Source organism: Oncorhynchus masou, chromosome 28 (genome assembly GCF_036934945.1).
Source record: "Oncorhynchus masou masou isolate Uvic2021 chromosome 28, UVic_Omas_1.1, whole genome shotgun sequence".
Taxonomy (NCBI): domain Eukaryota; kingdom Metazoa; phylum Chordata; class Actinopteri; order Salmoniformes; family Salmonidae; genus Oncorhynchus; species Oncorhynchus masou.
The window spans coordinates 46,854,928-46,871,192 of record NC_088239.1 but is presented as its reverse complement, the minus strand read 5'-3'; the positions used below and the strand labels follow the sequence as shown (position 1 = coordinate 46,871,192).

Genomic DNA, 16,265 nt, shown 5'->3' with positions numbered 1-16,265 from the left:
GCTAAAGAATTTTCACACATTTCTATTAACCTTTATTTAACTAGGCAAGTCAGTTAAGAACAAATTCTTATTTACAATGACGGCCTAGGAACAAATGCCTTAGTATACGTAATTCCTAAACATTCTAAGAATTTATGAAAATGTGAAAATGACCATAAGTGGTTGCTTGTCAGAGACTTTTTTTTAAATGTCATATTCTTCCTGGATGTGTATATGAACAGATTTGAATAAAATGGCATGTTTCTAAAATGCTGTCAGTTCCACTTTAAATGCAACAATGTTTCACGCACATAAGTTATTTTCAAAAAGATGGCTAACAACAGCAAGCAAAGCTGCAATAAAAAAAAACAGTTTCACTCACCATATGTTGATCATTTGAAACTTGACTTCTTTTTCAAAGTTATTCTTGAAAAGGGAGAAGCTAACAAATTAGCAACAACATCCTCTTTGATAACACCTGCTGCAGCGGCTGCAAACTAGCCGACAACCAAAGCTAGCTAACTAGACCGTGGGGAAACTACTGCTCGCTGTTGCTCAGTTGGCCTTTAAGGCAGAAGTTTCCAAATGTTTTTGTAAAAAAAACGGTCCCGTTCATTAAGTCAAAATTTGATTGGTTGATTCCATTGTCACTCCCAAGATTTTGCCCTAATACAGTTGAATGGCAGATGTCTTTATCTAGCTTCTGATGGCCTAGCCAATGGCTGATCCAGCTAGCTAGATTTATCTTCCCAGAGACCCGTAAAGAAAAATCCTGACTGGATTTTTTTCTCCCTTTAGTGTAAATCAGAATATCATTGAAAATAATAATAATAAAATAATTATGTTATAATAACTATTTCATAAATCCTTAGTCCTCTGAAGGCGTAGTAGGCCCTCATTGTCCCCCACTGTGTTTGGGTTAGTAATCATGAAAGTCTAAATCCATATGTTGTCCTGAAATATGAACACAGAAATACTGGACATTTTGAACTCTTATTATGGTGGTGATTTGACAAAATTACAATCATGGTCTTGAAATGGACTATGGATAATCCTGAATAAATCGTGAATAATGATGAGTGAGAAAGTTAGACGCACAAATATCATACCCCCAAGACGTGCTGACCTCTCAACAATACAATGGCAGGGGAGGTTAGCGTTTTTGTGGAGGTATGATATTTGTGCACCTATAACTTTCTCACTCATCATTATTCACGATTTATTCAGGATTATCCGTAAGCATGGTAGCGTCCACAGTAATTTAGAAGTGTTTCGAAACATATTCTATTCTTATTTACAATAAGTGACCCCAAAATGAACCTAAAAATGTCATTAACCCCCGCCAGGTTATATCCCCTCCACTTCTAAAACCAAAGTTGCACCCCTGACTATTTTACTCGTAAAGTGGAAAATCTCAAGTGAAATGACAACATTGAACCATCATATTTTTGTATTAAAGATCTAATAATGAAAGTGAAGGATTGCTGTTTTGAATTTGGTCAAGTTTGTGTGGGAGAGGTGAATTTTTTTGTTTGTTATAGACCACCTTGTAGTGGCTTGATAGACCACCTTGTAGGCCACCTTGATGGGAAACTATTGAGAATGATATCAGACTGTATTTCCACCGCTATTTGCTAGATCCTTAACCAAAGCCTAAAGGAGTCTGGGTCCACAGGCGTGGAAGGAAGCTAAAGTAATTCCAATACCTAAAAATAGTAAAGCACCCTTTGCCGGATCTAAAAGCCGCCCAATCAGTTTGCCACCTGTTCTTAGTAATCTGATGGAGAGAATTGTGTTTGACCAAATACAATGCTATTTGTCAGAGAACAAATTAACTACTGACTTTCAGCATGCATTTAGAGAAGGCCACTCACTCAGACAGATGATTGGTTACTGCACTGACTCATACAGAAGATTGATTAAAGAATAACACCAATAAGATGATAGTGTGAGCTGTATTGTTAGATTTCAGGGCAGCCTTTGATGCTACTGATTATAAATTGTTGTCGAAGAAACTCACTTGCTATGGCTTTTCAGCACCTGCCATCACAGGGTTGGATAGGTATTTATCCAATAGAACCCTGAGAGTGTTTTTCAATGGAAGCTTCTCTAACATCAGATATGTACAGTGTGGTGTCCCTCAGAGCAGTTGCTTTGCAAAGTTCCTCTTCTCTATTTTTACTAATGATTTGCCACTGGTCTGACACAAAGCTAGAATGACTATGGACTGCGGATGATTTCACACTTCATGTCAGCACCCAAAGCCAGTGAGCTCACGGATAAGGAGTTACCGTCAGTATCCGAATGGGTGATTAATAATAAACGGGTCTTAAGTTCATCTAAAATGAAAGCATTGTATTGGGTTGAAAACATTCTCTAAGGCCTAAACCTCAGCTGGAGTTGTGCATAAAGGGTGTGGCCATTGAGCAGGTTGAGGAAGCTAAACTCCGAGGTAAAACATTGGATGGTCAATTATCACGGTCTAGTCACATTGACAAAGTTGTTGCGTGTTTTTGACACAAATATCAACCGTACTGGTTGTTCAGGCTCTGGTCTTGTCAATTGCAGACTTAGCCAAACTAACTAACATCAACAAGATGCCAGTCTTTCCTGGTTGACGGGAGATGAACTGCTTCGCCTAACACTATTTTTGTTGTTGTATTGTATGTACTATTTATGTATTTGATTGTTTGTATATAGTTGTATTTGAAATTGACTGTCCTTGTTGTTGAAAAAACATGTATGTTATGGCTTTTCAACCTCTGCCATATAGTGGATTCAGAACTATCTATCTAAAAGAACAGAGGGGTTTCTTTAATGGAAGCTTCTCTAATGTCAAACATGTCAAGTGGGGTGTACCTGTAGGCCCTCTACTCGTTTCTATTTATACCAATGACCTGCCACTGGCATTAAACAAGCATGTGTGTCCATGTATGCTGATGATTCAACCATTTATGCATCAGCAACCACAGCTAATGAAGTCACTGAAACCCTTAACAAAGAGTTGCAGTCTGTTTTGGAATAGATGGCCAGTAATAAACTGGTCTTGAACATCTCTGAAATAAGAGCAATGTATTTGGTACAAATCGTTCCTTAATTAAGTTCTAGACCTCAGCTGAATCTGGTAATGAATGGTGTGGCTGTTGAACAAGTTGAGGAGACTAAATTACTTGGCGTTACCTTAGATTGTTAACTGTCATGGTCAAAACATATAGATTCAATGGTTGCACAGATGGGGAGAGGTCTAGTCGTAATAAGGAGATGCTCTACTTTTTTGACACCACATTCCAAAAAGAAAGTCCTGCAGGCTCTAGTTTTGTCTAATCTTGATTATTGTCCAGTCATGTGGTCCAGTGATGCAAGTAAAGACCTAGTTAAGCTGCAGCTGGCCCAGAACAGAGCGACACGTTCTGCTCTTCACTGTAATCAGATGACTGATATAAATACTATGCATGCCAGTCTCTCTTGGCTAAGAGTTGAGGAGAGTCTGACTGCATCACTTCTTCTTTTTATAAGAGACATTAATAGTCAACTTACACACACACACTTATCCCACCAGACATGCCACCAGGGGTCTTTCCACAGTCCCCAAATCCAGAACAAATTCAAGAAAACATACAGTATTATATAGAGCCCTTATTACATGGAACTTCCATCTCATATTGCTCAAATAAACAGCAAACCTGGTTGCAAAAACCCAGATAAAGCAACACCTCGCGGCACAACGCCTCTCCCCGTTGTTCTGTATTATGTCATTCTGTATTATGTTTCATGTTTTTTGTGGACCCCCAGAAGAATAGCTGCTCCTTCTGCAAACGCGAATGTGGATCTGAATAAACCAATCCTCTCATGTTCTCTCACTGGTTCTTTGTTTACATACTGTGTCTGATGGTGAGGTGTGTGTGTGTGTGTGTGTGTGTCTGTGAAGACTTAACACAGCCTAGTACCACCGCATCTAATGACATAAATTAGCATGACGGACACGGTGCATTAAGCCAATGGGATTGTGAATAGGATGGCGTCGCTCCCGGCTCTGACGCGGATTATAAGGAAGGCTGCAGAAACATTACGTCTCTCTATTCAACACATACACACTAAACAGCAGTATGTAGACTCTGCCGCTCACCACTGATACAGGGTCAGATGTCCCCCCCCCCCCCATCTACCTAATGGTTAGGGTTGTGGGTAAGGGAATCTGATCCTAGATCTGCGGTTAAGGCCAATGTCAATCTTGAGCCACCCTACAAATAATGGGGGTACTAAGGACAGGAGGGGAATTCTGCAGCATCGTTCATTGACATGCACAATCAGATTATCAGGACATAATATATTCCAAGGACCGGCCCGGAGTGTGATGGATGGTTGGTGCAGTCTAATCTCCACCAAGGTGCTTTGTCCAGCGCCATATTTCTTCCCTCCCTTCTGGGAGAGAAGGATGGGAGGAAGGGAAGTACAACTCAACTCATTACTTCAGGGGCTTGTGGGTTTAAGTACTTTTTTCAGGGTTGAATCCTAACCTCAGTTATGTACCAAAACTAAACTACTTAAAACTTTTGTGTAACTAAGTGGGAAAATGGGACATCCACACCGGACCAGAAATTGATTGACCTTGTGACCATTCTCCTGTACCATGACAAGAACACTCTTAGAAATGAATGAATAAAGGAAGCTCAAATCCATCCTTCGAAGGAGCGAGACATTGATTAGAGAGTAAGCCGTGTTGTCGTTGTACCAGGAGAACTATGAAGGTTTAAGCTACAGGAACAGAGAAGGAGCTCTACCCAAGCATTCACGAATGTAAAGAGTTCACAAGATTGGTCTATGTTCACTAAAATCAAACACAATGCAGATCCTTTTATACACACAGACAGGAATCACGCTCTAAAGCGAGTGCGTCAATCGGACAATACCACTTTAGAATATTGAGGTGAGAATTGTGGGAATAACATAGGTAGAATCAATTGGGTCAAGCAAACTAAGCCCATTGATAAAAAATAAATAGATCCATATTAAATGACAAAAGATCACACTTTTGAACAATCATCAAATATGCTGCTTTTAATGTTGTTTTTTTGGCTGGTATGTAAAATTGCTCTAAGCTCCTAGTGGTGCATGCAAGATTAGAACAGCTTCTCTTTTCTACCTGCAGTATCCTATAAGAACGGTCAAGGTCAAATAATGCCTTTGTTGGGAGGGATTATTGAAAGAAGGTAACATACCAACAGCCACGTTGTACAAACAAACAACTGTCTGAACATGCAGCACAGCTCCAGTAACGGAGGTACCAGTCTAGCAGTCGAGGCTCCATTTCACCTTTGCTAATATGCTCTTCGACCTCCTTCTAGAATGTTGTGTGTTTAAGGGCCTGCTGCCTGTCTCCCGATAAAGGATCAAAGTCTACCACCCGTACAACAAATCACAGAGCAAGAGATGTCTATCCACACAGGACTTTTACAAGATAGGAAGTGGAATGCAGACATCCACCAGTGCTGTGGCCGTTGGACTGAAATGGATACCGAGTCTCTTTCCTCTGGCGTCTGGACAGTCTCTGTGGTGTGGTAAAGGTGTAGTATAAAGTTGTCCCTTGACAGACTGATCTCTCTGACCAGCTGTTGCTGGAGCAGGAAGGAGACGCGTCGCTATGAGAGACAGGATGGGGAGTGATTGATGGGTGTGATGGCAAACACAGTATATTAACCAATTGGATGAGATTAATTAGTGCTGGGCTGGAACACAAATGTGGGCTCCTTCAGGATCCCCCAGAAATAGATTGTGAAACAGATTAGTTCTCAGTACTGAGGAGGTGGGTGGTGATATTACCTTAGCTGTAAAACACAGACTTCTCTCTGGTCGAGGCTTTAACAGTTTGTTCTTCCAGAGGTAATGAGAGAACAGAAATCTGGAAAGAAAACGAGAAAGAGGAAAAAGAGGAGAGAGAAAGAGCAAAATAATAGGAGAGAGGGCGAGACGAGAGAGATAAAGAAAGACAGACTGGAGAAGAGAGAACATTCCCGTACCAGATGGACTGGGAATCTGGGAACGAGAACAGGATAGTGGTCTGGTTCAGCCAGGATGTGTTTGTGTGTGTGTGTGTGTGTCCCAGCTGTGTGATCCAGTTTATCTTTGGAGCCAGGTACACCGATGGGGTTACAGAAACTCCCCACTGCCAGGCTATTTATACAGGAGATACTGTACCATTCAAGGTGTGTATGTGTGTACATGAGAGAGAGAGAGAGAGAGTGTGTGTGTGTGCAGGCAATTTTCAGATGTTGGCATGAGAACACCCAGTCTCAGTTTCTCTAACATTCTTCTAGAAGCTGAGTGTTGGGGCGATCATGCAGTGTACAAGTAACAACCCCAAATAGACTCCAGGGAACACTATCTCTTGGAATAAATCTATATAATATTGCGTGTTAGGGGGTCTTATCTTGCTTCCCAAATACAAACGAAGGCAGAGATATACAGGCTTAATCTCAACCCCTTAACTCTGACCGTTTTACCTGGTTCCTGTTTAGTATGGGTCATTGTTAGCTTGGGGATTTACTGTGGTCTGTTCTGTTAAAAACACTTCACATGTAGTAAATTCAAACAGCGCAGGTTGACTTGTTATGGAACGGCTAATCGGGGGGCCAAAACATTGTCAAAAGTAATGTTTGGAATCATCTGGGGCTGTTCCTGTTCCTCCACCCCCCTCCTTCTGTGGTTCCAACTAGAATTTCCTGTCCAGTCTACAGTCACCCTGGTTGCCGTTGATGATAAGAGATAGGAAGAGGAAGGAATACCCAACTTGCTATAGTCATCTAACCAAGGAAACTAAAAGGGGGACTTTGCGTCTGCCTGTAAAAAAAAAAAAAAAAAAAAGATCTCGGGGAAATACTGCTTTTGTAATTTAATGAAACAAGCAGACAACAAGAAAATTGTGTTTGAAAAAAGTTAAAGTTGTTGCTGTGAGACAATTGGGTAACCTAGATAGCCACAGTTTGTTTGATCCTAAAACCGACCGGGAATGTAGAGGGATGTAAACGTTACAGTCCAGATGATTCTGTGGAATTCAAAGTCCAGACCTGAATCCAATCGAGAATCTGTGGAAAGAACTGAAAACTGCTGTTCACAAATGCTCTCCATCCAACCTCACTGAGCTCGAGCTGTTTTGCAAGGAGGAATGGGAAAAAAAATTCAGTCTCTCGATGTGTAAAACTGATAGAGACATACCCCAAGCGACTTACAGCTGTAATCGCAGCAAAAGGTGGCGCTACAAAGTATTAACTTAAGGGGGCTGAATAATTTTGTACGCCCAATTTTTCAGTTTTTGATTTGTTAAAAAAGTTTGAAATATCCAATAAATGTCGTTCCACTTCATGATTGTGTCCCACTTGTTGTTGATTCTTCACAAAAAAATACAGTTTTATATCTTTATGTTTGAAGCCTGAAATGTGGCAAAAGGTCGCAAAGTTCAAGGGGGGCGAATACTTTCGCAAGGCACTGTAGCTACTTGGACTCCGGGTCCCCACGTCCCACACGGAATAGCCTGAAGCCACATGGCTCTTCTCGCAGAATCTATTTCCCTACGTGGAACTGTGAACTCTATAGTCTGATTTTTGAACTGGTTACATGTAGATTGAACAACACAACAGCTTTTTGGAATATTTTTTGTATAACTAAACACTGATGATGAAGTTGGCTCTTTTACAATTGGGGTCAAAGAAAAATTGTTGTTTGTTTTCACGAATTTGTGGGTTTGGTCGAGGGGAATTCCTTCGTATGGATGGTCTGAATATCGACTCTTGAGTATTATAAACATCTCGAGAATACCAGGAATGATAAAGAACAGAACACTTGGAACACAACGACTATAAGACTGTTTCTGGGAAACAGACGAGCAGGGGGGAAAAAAACTTGACTTCCTTTTTACTACTACTCTCAATGGATTCATTATTTTCCAGACGCGCTCCAGGGTTTACATTCTTGGATAAAAGAAAGTAAAAACCCAAACATAACGTTTTTCAACTTATGACGCAGCATAAAAATAGCAGAACTAGAAAAAACAAACACCACACAAGGTCTCCTCTCAAAAAACTAATTTTAATTAAAACAACAAAAAAAAGTTGAATCATTAACAAGTTTATAAAACAGTGATTTAGTTACATAAATAAATTGATATCGGTGTATCAAATCTGAATTTCAACTTCATGAGCAATGCTGACACTGTTGAAGAAGTACAATCGTTTACCTATCATAATAAATAAAATGGAATATGAATTATATTTGCGCCTCTGGACAAAGGAACTACGGACAAACCTCTAGGGGAGGAGGGGACATGAGACACTAGACAACGTTTCTGCACCCCAAAAACAACAGAGGAAAAGGGATTTTCAAAGCACTGAACACAAAACCATTCAGCTAAAAATTAAAGACACTAAAAGTTGTAACCAAAGTTGGTTGGCTTTAAATTTAATGAACGAAGTTTGGTAGTTAGAACTCCCGTTTGGTTGTTTTAAAGCATTAAGACAAGGCAAGAAAGAAGGCTGTTCTCGTTGAGGAATTCTAGAGAGAAATTTTAAAAATTCAAAAAGAGAGAAACATAAATAACAAAAAGCGTTAAAAAAAAAAAGTTGGAACAGTCAAGACCTACATAGCAACTATCTGTCCTGCACAATGTCAGGGAGTCAGCAGAAGAGGCATGTTGTACATGTTGGTTGGTTGTGGAGGCATGTACATGTTGTTGGTTGTTGTTGTGCATATAATGGAGCTTCTTTTTTGTAACTTGATCACTGCGGAAGGAGACACGAGGCGTGGTCAGGCCAAATTTCTACGCTGATTATTAGTAAAGAGTCAGGGGATTTGTCAGATCTACATTTGACGGCTTCATAGGCACTGGGCCCTTGTTCTACATCTGTAACGCTAAGGCTCACTGATCTGGCTCCTGGGAAGTCTCTCTCTTTCCTCTTCTTCTGCAGTGCCCAATGAAACTGTGTCTACAACTGGAGGATATATATATATTTTGCTGGTCCATACAAAATACAACATCCATGTCCTGTTTTGCAAACAGCCAGTTCCTGTCAAGCAGTCCAGTGGGTGTCAGTCTGTCTGTCTCGGCAGGGGTCACCCAGCTAACAGTCCTACTGAAGTGACCCCTAACCTTTGACCTTTGTCCTGGCCCCTGATGATGCAACGCAAGGCGACACATTTTAATTGTCCTTCTGATATGTTTTTGCTATAAAAACCAAGGTACTGCAGCTTCAAGTATTTTGCATTACATAGAATATTATTTATAAATTAGTTAACGTATACATTTGTTTTTCACTATTCAGACATATACTATTATATATACACAGTACAATAAAATGCTCTCACTCTCTTTTTTTCACTTTCCTTTTTTTTTAGAGAAATCCCTGAGAATGTATGTTGACAGTTGCTAAGTTTCCACAAGCGCAAGCACTATGACAGTATAAGTGTGTGTTTTCTGCAAGGGTGTGTTTACAGTGTTTCTGAGTGTGGGTGTGTTTTTCTGTGTTTATTTGCTTGTTTAGTGTGTGTGTGTGTGTGTGTGTGTGTGTGTGTAGCATCAGGGTGAACAACACTGCAAAGCCATGGCAGACAGTCAGACTGGAGTTGGTGATCACTGTTACTCAAGAAACAAAAACAGTAAATAAAAGGAAAAACAAGAAATGTGAACTGAACTGTTTGTTTGTGTTGTTCTTTTACTTCTACCGTTTGCACACGTTGACTACACTGTGTGGGAGGGGAGGGGTGAGGACAAGGGGGGAGTAAAGCTGGGTCCGTACGAGGTACTTGTCACGTCTGATGGAGTTGCTCCGTTTGGTTTAAGCCGTGTTTGTCTCTGTGAGCTTTCAACAGAAGGGGAACAGGAGTGCTATGAGGACATCTCGCCACTGGACAACATATACTCAGTGGAAACCAAAAGATTGTATTTTTAGTTCTCTCTCTCTCTCTCTCTCTCACACACTCTCCTTCATACATATAAAGGGACACACACACACACACACACACTTCCTCAACAAATGTTATTTTTTTGTTTGTTTGTGAACTAAATAGGGTCTATATACACATTAATACCGATGTGGCTTTTTTATTGTTTGTTTTTAGTCGTTTCGTTTTTCTTGTTTTCTGTTTTTTCTTTCCGTTTTCCATTTTTTCCATCACTTTTTAAGTTACAAAAGGATACAAAGGCGGGATCAAGTAAAAGGGGGCGTGATCGCTCTCCATCTCTTCACATCAATAGATCCGTCGTCGACCAATCACAATAGTTTTTGTTAACGTTTAGTCTTTCGTCAACCGAACCTCTCCCGTACGAGCATCATGAGTTTCTTCTTGCCCTTGTAGATCTGTTTAAGGTTGTCTATGAACTGGGTAAACTGGATGTGTCCGTCCTGGGCCATGAGGAACGTCTCTCTGGCCTTACTGAGGAACTCTATAAACTCGCTATAGTGGCGCGGGCTGATGTGCGTGAGGCGAGAGTGCGTGGTGTTGATGTAGGCCCCGATAGTGGCGTCCAGCAGCTGCCTGAGCGGCGCCTTGTCCAGCGACATCAGCTTCCCAGAGTTCCTGCGGCTGTGCAGCGCCACCATGCCCGGCGTGGTCAACGTGCACCGTCTCAAAATGTCTGACAGTACAGTGGCGCACTTCACGCTCTTCACCACCAGGGGGATGACAGCAGTCAGCTCGTTCTTCCCCAGAGAGTGGCTCAGAGCGCAGGCCCACAGCACGTCGTTGATAGCCGGGTGGGTGTCCTGGTTGTAGCTGAGGTTAAGGTGGGCCATGGCTAGCGTGGCCAGCTTGTAAGCCCTCATGGGATATCCTCTGTGCTCCATGTACCTGGCTATAGTAAAGAGCTGTGTGTAGCTCATCCCCGTGACGGCCGCGTCCAGGACGATCTGGTAGGCTGTCTCGAAGGCGATGTGGTCCTTCTCGCAGAGCGTGAGGGCGGAGAGGGCACAGTTCTGGGGGTCCTTCATGGTACACTGCAGGGCCAGGGTCCGGGCGGAGGAGGCCAGGTTCTCCTGCTGGTGACAGTCCAGGTGCAGGCGGACGATGGTGGTGTTGGACATGACGGTGGTGGCAACGATGCTTGTGGCCTCGGTCGGGGTGAACAGGGTGAACCAACTCTGCATGATGCTATCCAACGCATACACACCTACAGCAGGGGAGAGGGTGGTTAGTTTGTGGAAATATATATTCGACACACACATGCAGTACATCACTCATACACCCCGACACACATTACGCAAAAACGTCCTTAGAGGAATAACTCACCAACTTCTGTTGCACAGGTGACAAGCCACCGTACCATCTCTCTCCTCCTCCAGTTCAACGTGGACAGAGTCATTCTCATCACCTTCAGGGGAGAGAGGAGCAGGTTCAGGTTAGGGAGGTGTGTGTGAGTGTGTGCGTGTTTACTGTGGACGCGTGTGTTACCTGAAGACCCAGCTCCAGTGAGACCTTGAGCAGTGTGATGTCCGGTAGACTGTCCATCAGAGTAGCGATCTTGAAGGCGTCCTGAGCCAGTTTGAAGATGTGAGACGAGGAGTGGATGTTCTTCTGGATGGACTCTAACACCGTTTCTAACTTACGCCCGTCGCCTGAGAAGACAAAAACAACAACATTTAAAACAACCTATTTGCAAAAAATATCAGAAACATTAATTGTTTGAGCATGTGTGTGTATGTGAGTGTGCGTTTGTAGTGTGTGTGTGCTCGTACATACAGTATGTGTGTGTGTGTGTATGTGTGTTTACCTTTGGCTGCGGTGAGCATGGTGGAGGCCAGTTCACATTGTTGTGACTCTATGTGAGACAGAGTGAACCAGCGAGGGTAGCGATTAGGGACCATTGACACTATATGGTGAGGTCTGGACAGATCACCTGATGGAGCCATGGATTCCAGGACCGGTAACCTAAAGACACATATTTAATATACCGATATTGACCCTTTATTTATTGCTTTGATAAGGATGTATGGGCCTTTAAGATGTCTTCTAAGGCTTATGAAAGTATTCCGTGCCTCTGTTAAAGCGGAGATGAGTAAAATCGATTTAGAATAGAACATTGTAATGCCAGTATATATGAGGCTGGTTGAAGACAGAGTTTCAAAAAAAAAGAAAAAAAAAAAAGAAAAAAGATTTCAATATATTAAAAATCTGAGGAGTTTAATTTGGGCAGAATGAAATGAAGTTCCAAAGGTTTCATAAGCCTCTCAGCAGTCAGAAAGAAACTCAACGTCATAAAATATATATATATAACACTCTCCAAAGCTAATTTTCAATGCTGTTGAAGTATTTAACAAGGATTCCAGCAAAAGGCAGCATTATGATTAAACAGCACCCAGGACAGCTCCACGCCTCCATACCTCACACACACATACATAATTTCAGTCTCAAAAGGAGACTGACCTCCCATTTTTATCTGATCTTACCTGATGTTCTTTCTGGGCATAAACTATTTACTGAAGTGCAAAGAAAATAAGTTATGTGAGATATGTTTGTGTGTGTACTTACCTCATGGCTCTCAGTGCAATTTTGTACGCCAGTTCTGTGTCGTGAGGTAGTAGGGAGGTGAAGAGATACTTGGCAAAGGTATGCATGGGAACACTCTCTCTGTAGAGCAACTCCCCTAGACCACTGTATGGACCAGCTACGGGAGACAGAGAATACAGGCTTAGATATATTAGATAGATAGATTAGAAAAAGAGAGATGAGAAAGATAAAGATTAGCGAGAGCGACGGATGTGTGTGTAGATATGTTTAACTATACTTGTGGTGACCAGAATATACTGGCATTAAAACGTTAGATTTCTAAATCATTAGTAAATAGTAATTAGACTAACAGAGAAAAAGGGCTATTCAGGGTTAAGGTTAGAATTAGGGTTCAAGGTTAGGTTTAGGAGTTAGGATTAGGTTTTGGTGTTATGGTTAGGGTTTAGGGAAAATAGGACTTTGAAAGGGAATCAATTGTGAGTCCCCACAAAGTTAGTTAAACAAGACTGTGTGTGTGTGTGTGCATCTACCCCTCACCCTCTAACAGGAAGATTGCTTGCTTGCGGAAGATCTTGACCAGTGCGTCGTCCAGTTCCACTTCCTGGAGCTTGGCCAATAGCTGCTCTTCGTTGCGACACACCTTCTCCTGGGCATATAGGCCGTCGGGCATCACCCTCTGTTGCCCTAAGCCGATCAGAGCCGTCTCTACGGCTAATGCTACGAACGATTGGCCATCGTCCAGTAAGCGCTGTGCTGGGAAGAGGTGGGGCTCCGACCTTTTGGCTGAACTCACAGAGCCTGGAGAGAGAACGGGGAAACAGAGAGAGAGAGAGAGGAAGAAAATAAGAGAGATCACATTAAAAACAGCATGTCTTTGAAATGTTGTCACCAAAGCTAATAGCGAGTGAAACAGCAAGGCTGTGGCTCAATCTGTGTCAGAACCAATACGGTCACTCAACCCTCATTATCATGACAATAGCTCTGTGCTGCCCCAGGAAACTACAGCATTCAATTCAGTCATGCAGAGCTACTGTGTGTCCAGGTGTTAGTTCCACCCCAGCACTAACCCACCTGACTCAAATAGTCAATGGATTATGGTCCACAGTCCGTACCAAAATTACTGCTATTTCAAACCAGGCCTTCAAAGTAGGCTATTTATACAAAAGTAAGTGGACACCCCTCAAATTAGTGGATTCGGCTATTTCAGCCACACCCTTTGCTGACAGGTGTATAAAATCGAGCACACAGCCATGCAATCTCCATAGACAAACATTGGCAGTAGAATGGCCCGTACTGAAGAGCACAGTGACTTTCAACGTGGCACCGTCATAGGATGCCATGTTTCTAACAAGTCAGTTCATCAAATGTCTGTCCTGCTAGAGCTGCCCCGGTCAACTGTAAGTGCTGTTATTGTGAAGTGGAAATGTCTAGGAGCAATAACGGCTCAGCCGCGAAGTGGTAGGCCACACAAGCTCACAGAACGGGACCACCGAGTGCTGAACCGCATAAAAACCGTCTGTCCTCGGTTGCAACACTCACTAACCGAGTTCCAAACTGCCTCTGGAAGCAACGTCAGCACAAGAACTGTTTGTCGGGAGCTTCATGAAATGGGTTTCCATGGCAGAGCAGCCGCACACAAGCCCACGATAACCATGCGCAATGCCAAGCGTCAGCTGGAGTGGTGTAAAGCTTGGCGCCATTGGACTCTGGAGCAGTGGAAATGCCTTCCCTGGAATGATGAATCACGTTTCACCATCTGGCAGTCCGGCAGACGAATCAGGGTTTGGCGGATGCCAGGAGAACGCTACCTCCCCCAATGCACAGTGCAAACTGTAAAGTTTGGTGGATGAGGAATAATGGTCTTGGGCTGTTTTTCATGGTTCGGGCTAGGCCCCTTAGTTCCAGTGGAGGGAAATCTTAAAGCTACAGCATACAATGACATTCCAGACGATTCTGAGCTTCCAACTTTGTGGCAACAGTTTGGGGAAGGCCCTTTCTTGTTTCAGCAATGCACTGCCTCCGTGCACAAAGCGAGGTCCATACAGAAATGGTTTGTCGAGATCGGTGTGGAAGAACTTGACCGGCCTGCACAGAGCGCTGACCTCAAACCCATAGAACACCTTTGGGATGAATTGGAATGGCGACTGCCAGCCAGGCCTAATCGCCCAACATTAGTGCCCTACCTCACTAAATGCTATTGTGGCCTAGTGGAAGCAAATCCCGCAACAATTTCCCAACATCTAGTAGAAAGCCTTCCCAGAAGAGTGGAGGCTGTTATAGCAGCAAAAAGGGATCAATTATTTTGGTCATGTAGTGTATCTTAAGGTTTCACAATCAATGTATAGATGCGCTATTTCCTTTATTGACTTATGTGTTGATCTATTAGCATGTTCCGTCTCTCTGGGTGTGTGTTCTCCAGGCAGAGGTCATCATTTATTCTAATAGCTTAATGATGTCTCTATGGGCCCACAGACATAACCCCAGGAGGATTATCACTTCCCCACACACACACACACACACACACACACAGTTTCCAAGGCCATGGTACGCAAGTATCTATTTGACAGAACCAATCACACCCAATCATCACTGATGACATCACTAATTGTTCCTCAGCCATCCTCCAATCACAGCTCATGAATAAAAGATGGCGCAGGGGGAAAAAAACGATCCAATTAAAATGCAGAAAATATGCAGAAAAGGGAGAGAGAGAGAGGGAGAGAGCGAGAGTGTGAGTGCATTTACCTGAGAAGTCTAGGAAGGCGTTGCGCCCCTCCTCGTCTCCCCGTCCCGTGTCCAGTAAGGTGCTGAACAGAGTGCCTATAGGGTCCAGGGGGTGTCCCACCCAGCCCTCCATGTTGGTGACAGATGTCATGCCTTTATGGAGCAGCTCTGGAGAGGATAAAACCACACGCTGGTATTAATCTGCACTTATCCACTTAATACCCAATTAAGACAGATGCAAATTCAAACAGACCTTTTTTGTGGCTGCGGAAGAGCTCAAGATGTTTCTGTTGCTGCCGTATGAGAGTGTTGACGATAGCGATGGCCAACAGCAAGGCCTCCCTGGGATAACCATGTGACCGCAGCGCATCCACCCTCGCACAGGCTGTAGGGATGTGCTCTGCGAGAGGGAGGCGGGGCGGGAGGCTGTTACTTCCAACGCTACTCTAAATCTTTTTTTCTTCTTCTAAAAACGGGTCTTAGAAATCTAGCCCTCCTTTGCATTCGTCACTGCCAACACAAACACACACACTCACCGTGCCAGAGGGGCCAGCCACGGGCGTCGAACAGTGCCCCTGCACTGCCATGGTTGTCGTGGTGACAGTGTGCGTGTGAGTGCGTGTAGAGGTCATGTGTGATGATGCGCTGCAGGTGCGTGTCCTGCCAGTGCAGGTCGCAGGCCTCGATAGCCCTCGTAAACACTGTCCTGTGAGGACGAGACGATGAGTCTGGGAGAGAGGGAGAAAGAGGGAGTACAGAGGGGAGGTGGTGAGGGAGGGAGGGAAAGAAGAGGACAATGTTCCGTTGAAAACATTTCTCTGATCGCCACCTAAATCTACCGGGATGAAATGCTCATTCACTGCACTGTTCCTATTCAGAAGCCTGATAGACATTTTTTAAGGGCTTATATTTTCTAATTTAGCTCAGGCACAGACAAGGGGAGCAGAGGGCAGCCGTAGCTGGAGGAACCCTCATGGGTTATTGGGCTTATTCCATCAGTCACACAGAAAGTAATAAGAACAGCTCGCAGGGCAGAGACATGGAGCGAGAGAAAGTTGATTAAAAGGCAT

The 16,265-nt window shown here is 43.3% G+C and overlaps 1 protein-coding gene across 1 annotated transcript in view; it reads right to left on the bottom strand.

Annotated features, from left to right (window-relative positions):
- Nucleotides 1-8,042: 8,042 nt before the first annotated feature.
- The window catches only part of LOC135517702 (zinc finger SWIM domain-containing protein 6-like), a 43,661-nt gene continuing 35,438 nt past the window's right edge, over nucleotides 8,043-16,265 (bottom strand). The window contains exons 6-14 of the mRNA XM_064942229.1: nucleotides 15,732-15,923; nucleotides 15,449-15,595; nucleotides 15,217-15,363; nucleotides 13,009-13,269; nucleotides 12,493-12,628; nucleotides 11,735-11,892; nucleotides 11,416-11,579; nucleotides 11,254-11,335; nucleotides 8,043-11,134 (exon numbers count right to left, since the gene is read on the bottom strand). Coding sequence (XP_064798301.1) covers nucleotides 10,272-11,134; nucleotides 11,254-11,335; nucleotides 11,416-11,579; nucleotides 11,735-11,892; nucleotides 12,493-12,628; nucleotides 13,009-13,269; nucleotides 15,217-15,363; nucleotides 15,449-15,595; nucleotides 15,732-15,923 — 2,150 coding nt within the window. The 3' untranslated portion in view covers nucleotides 8,043-10,271. The remainder of the gene's footprint in view (nucleotides 11,135-11,253; nucleotides 11,336-11,415; nucleotides 11,580-11,734; nucleotides 11,893-12,492; nucleotides 12,629-13,008; nucleotides 13,270-15,216; nucleotides 15,364-15,448; nucleotides 15,596-15,731; nucleotides 15,924-16,265) is intronic.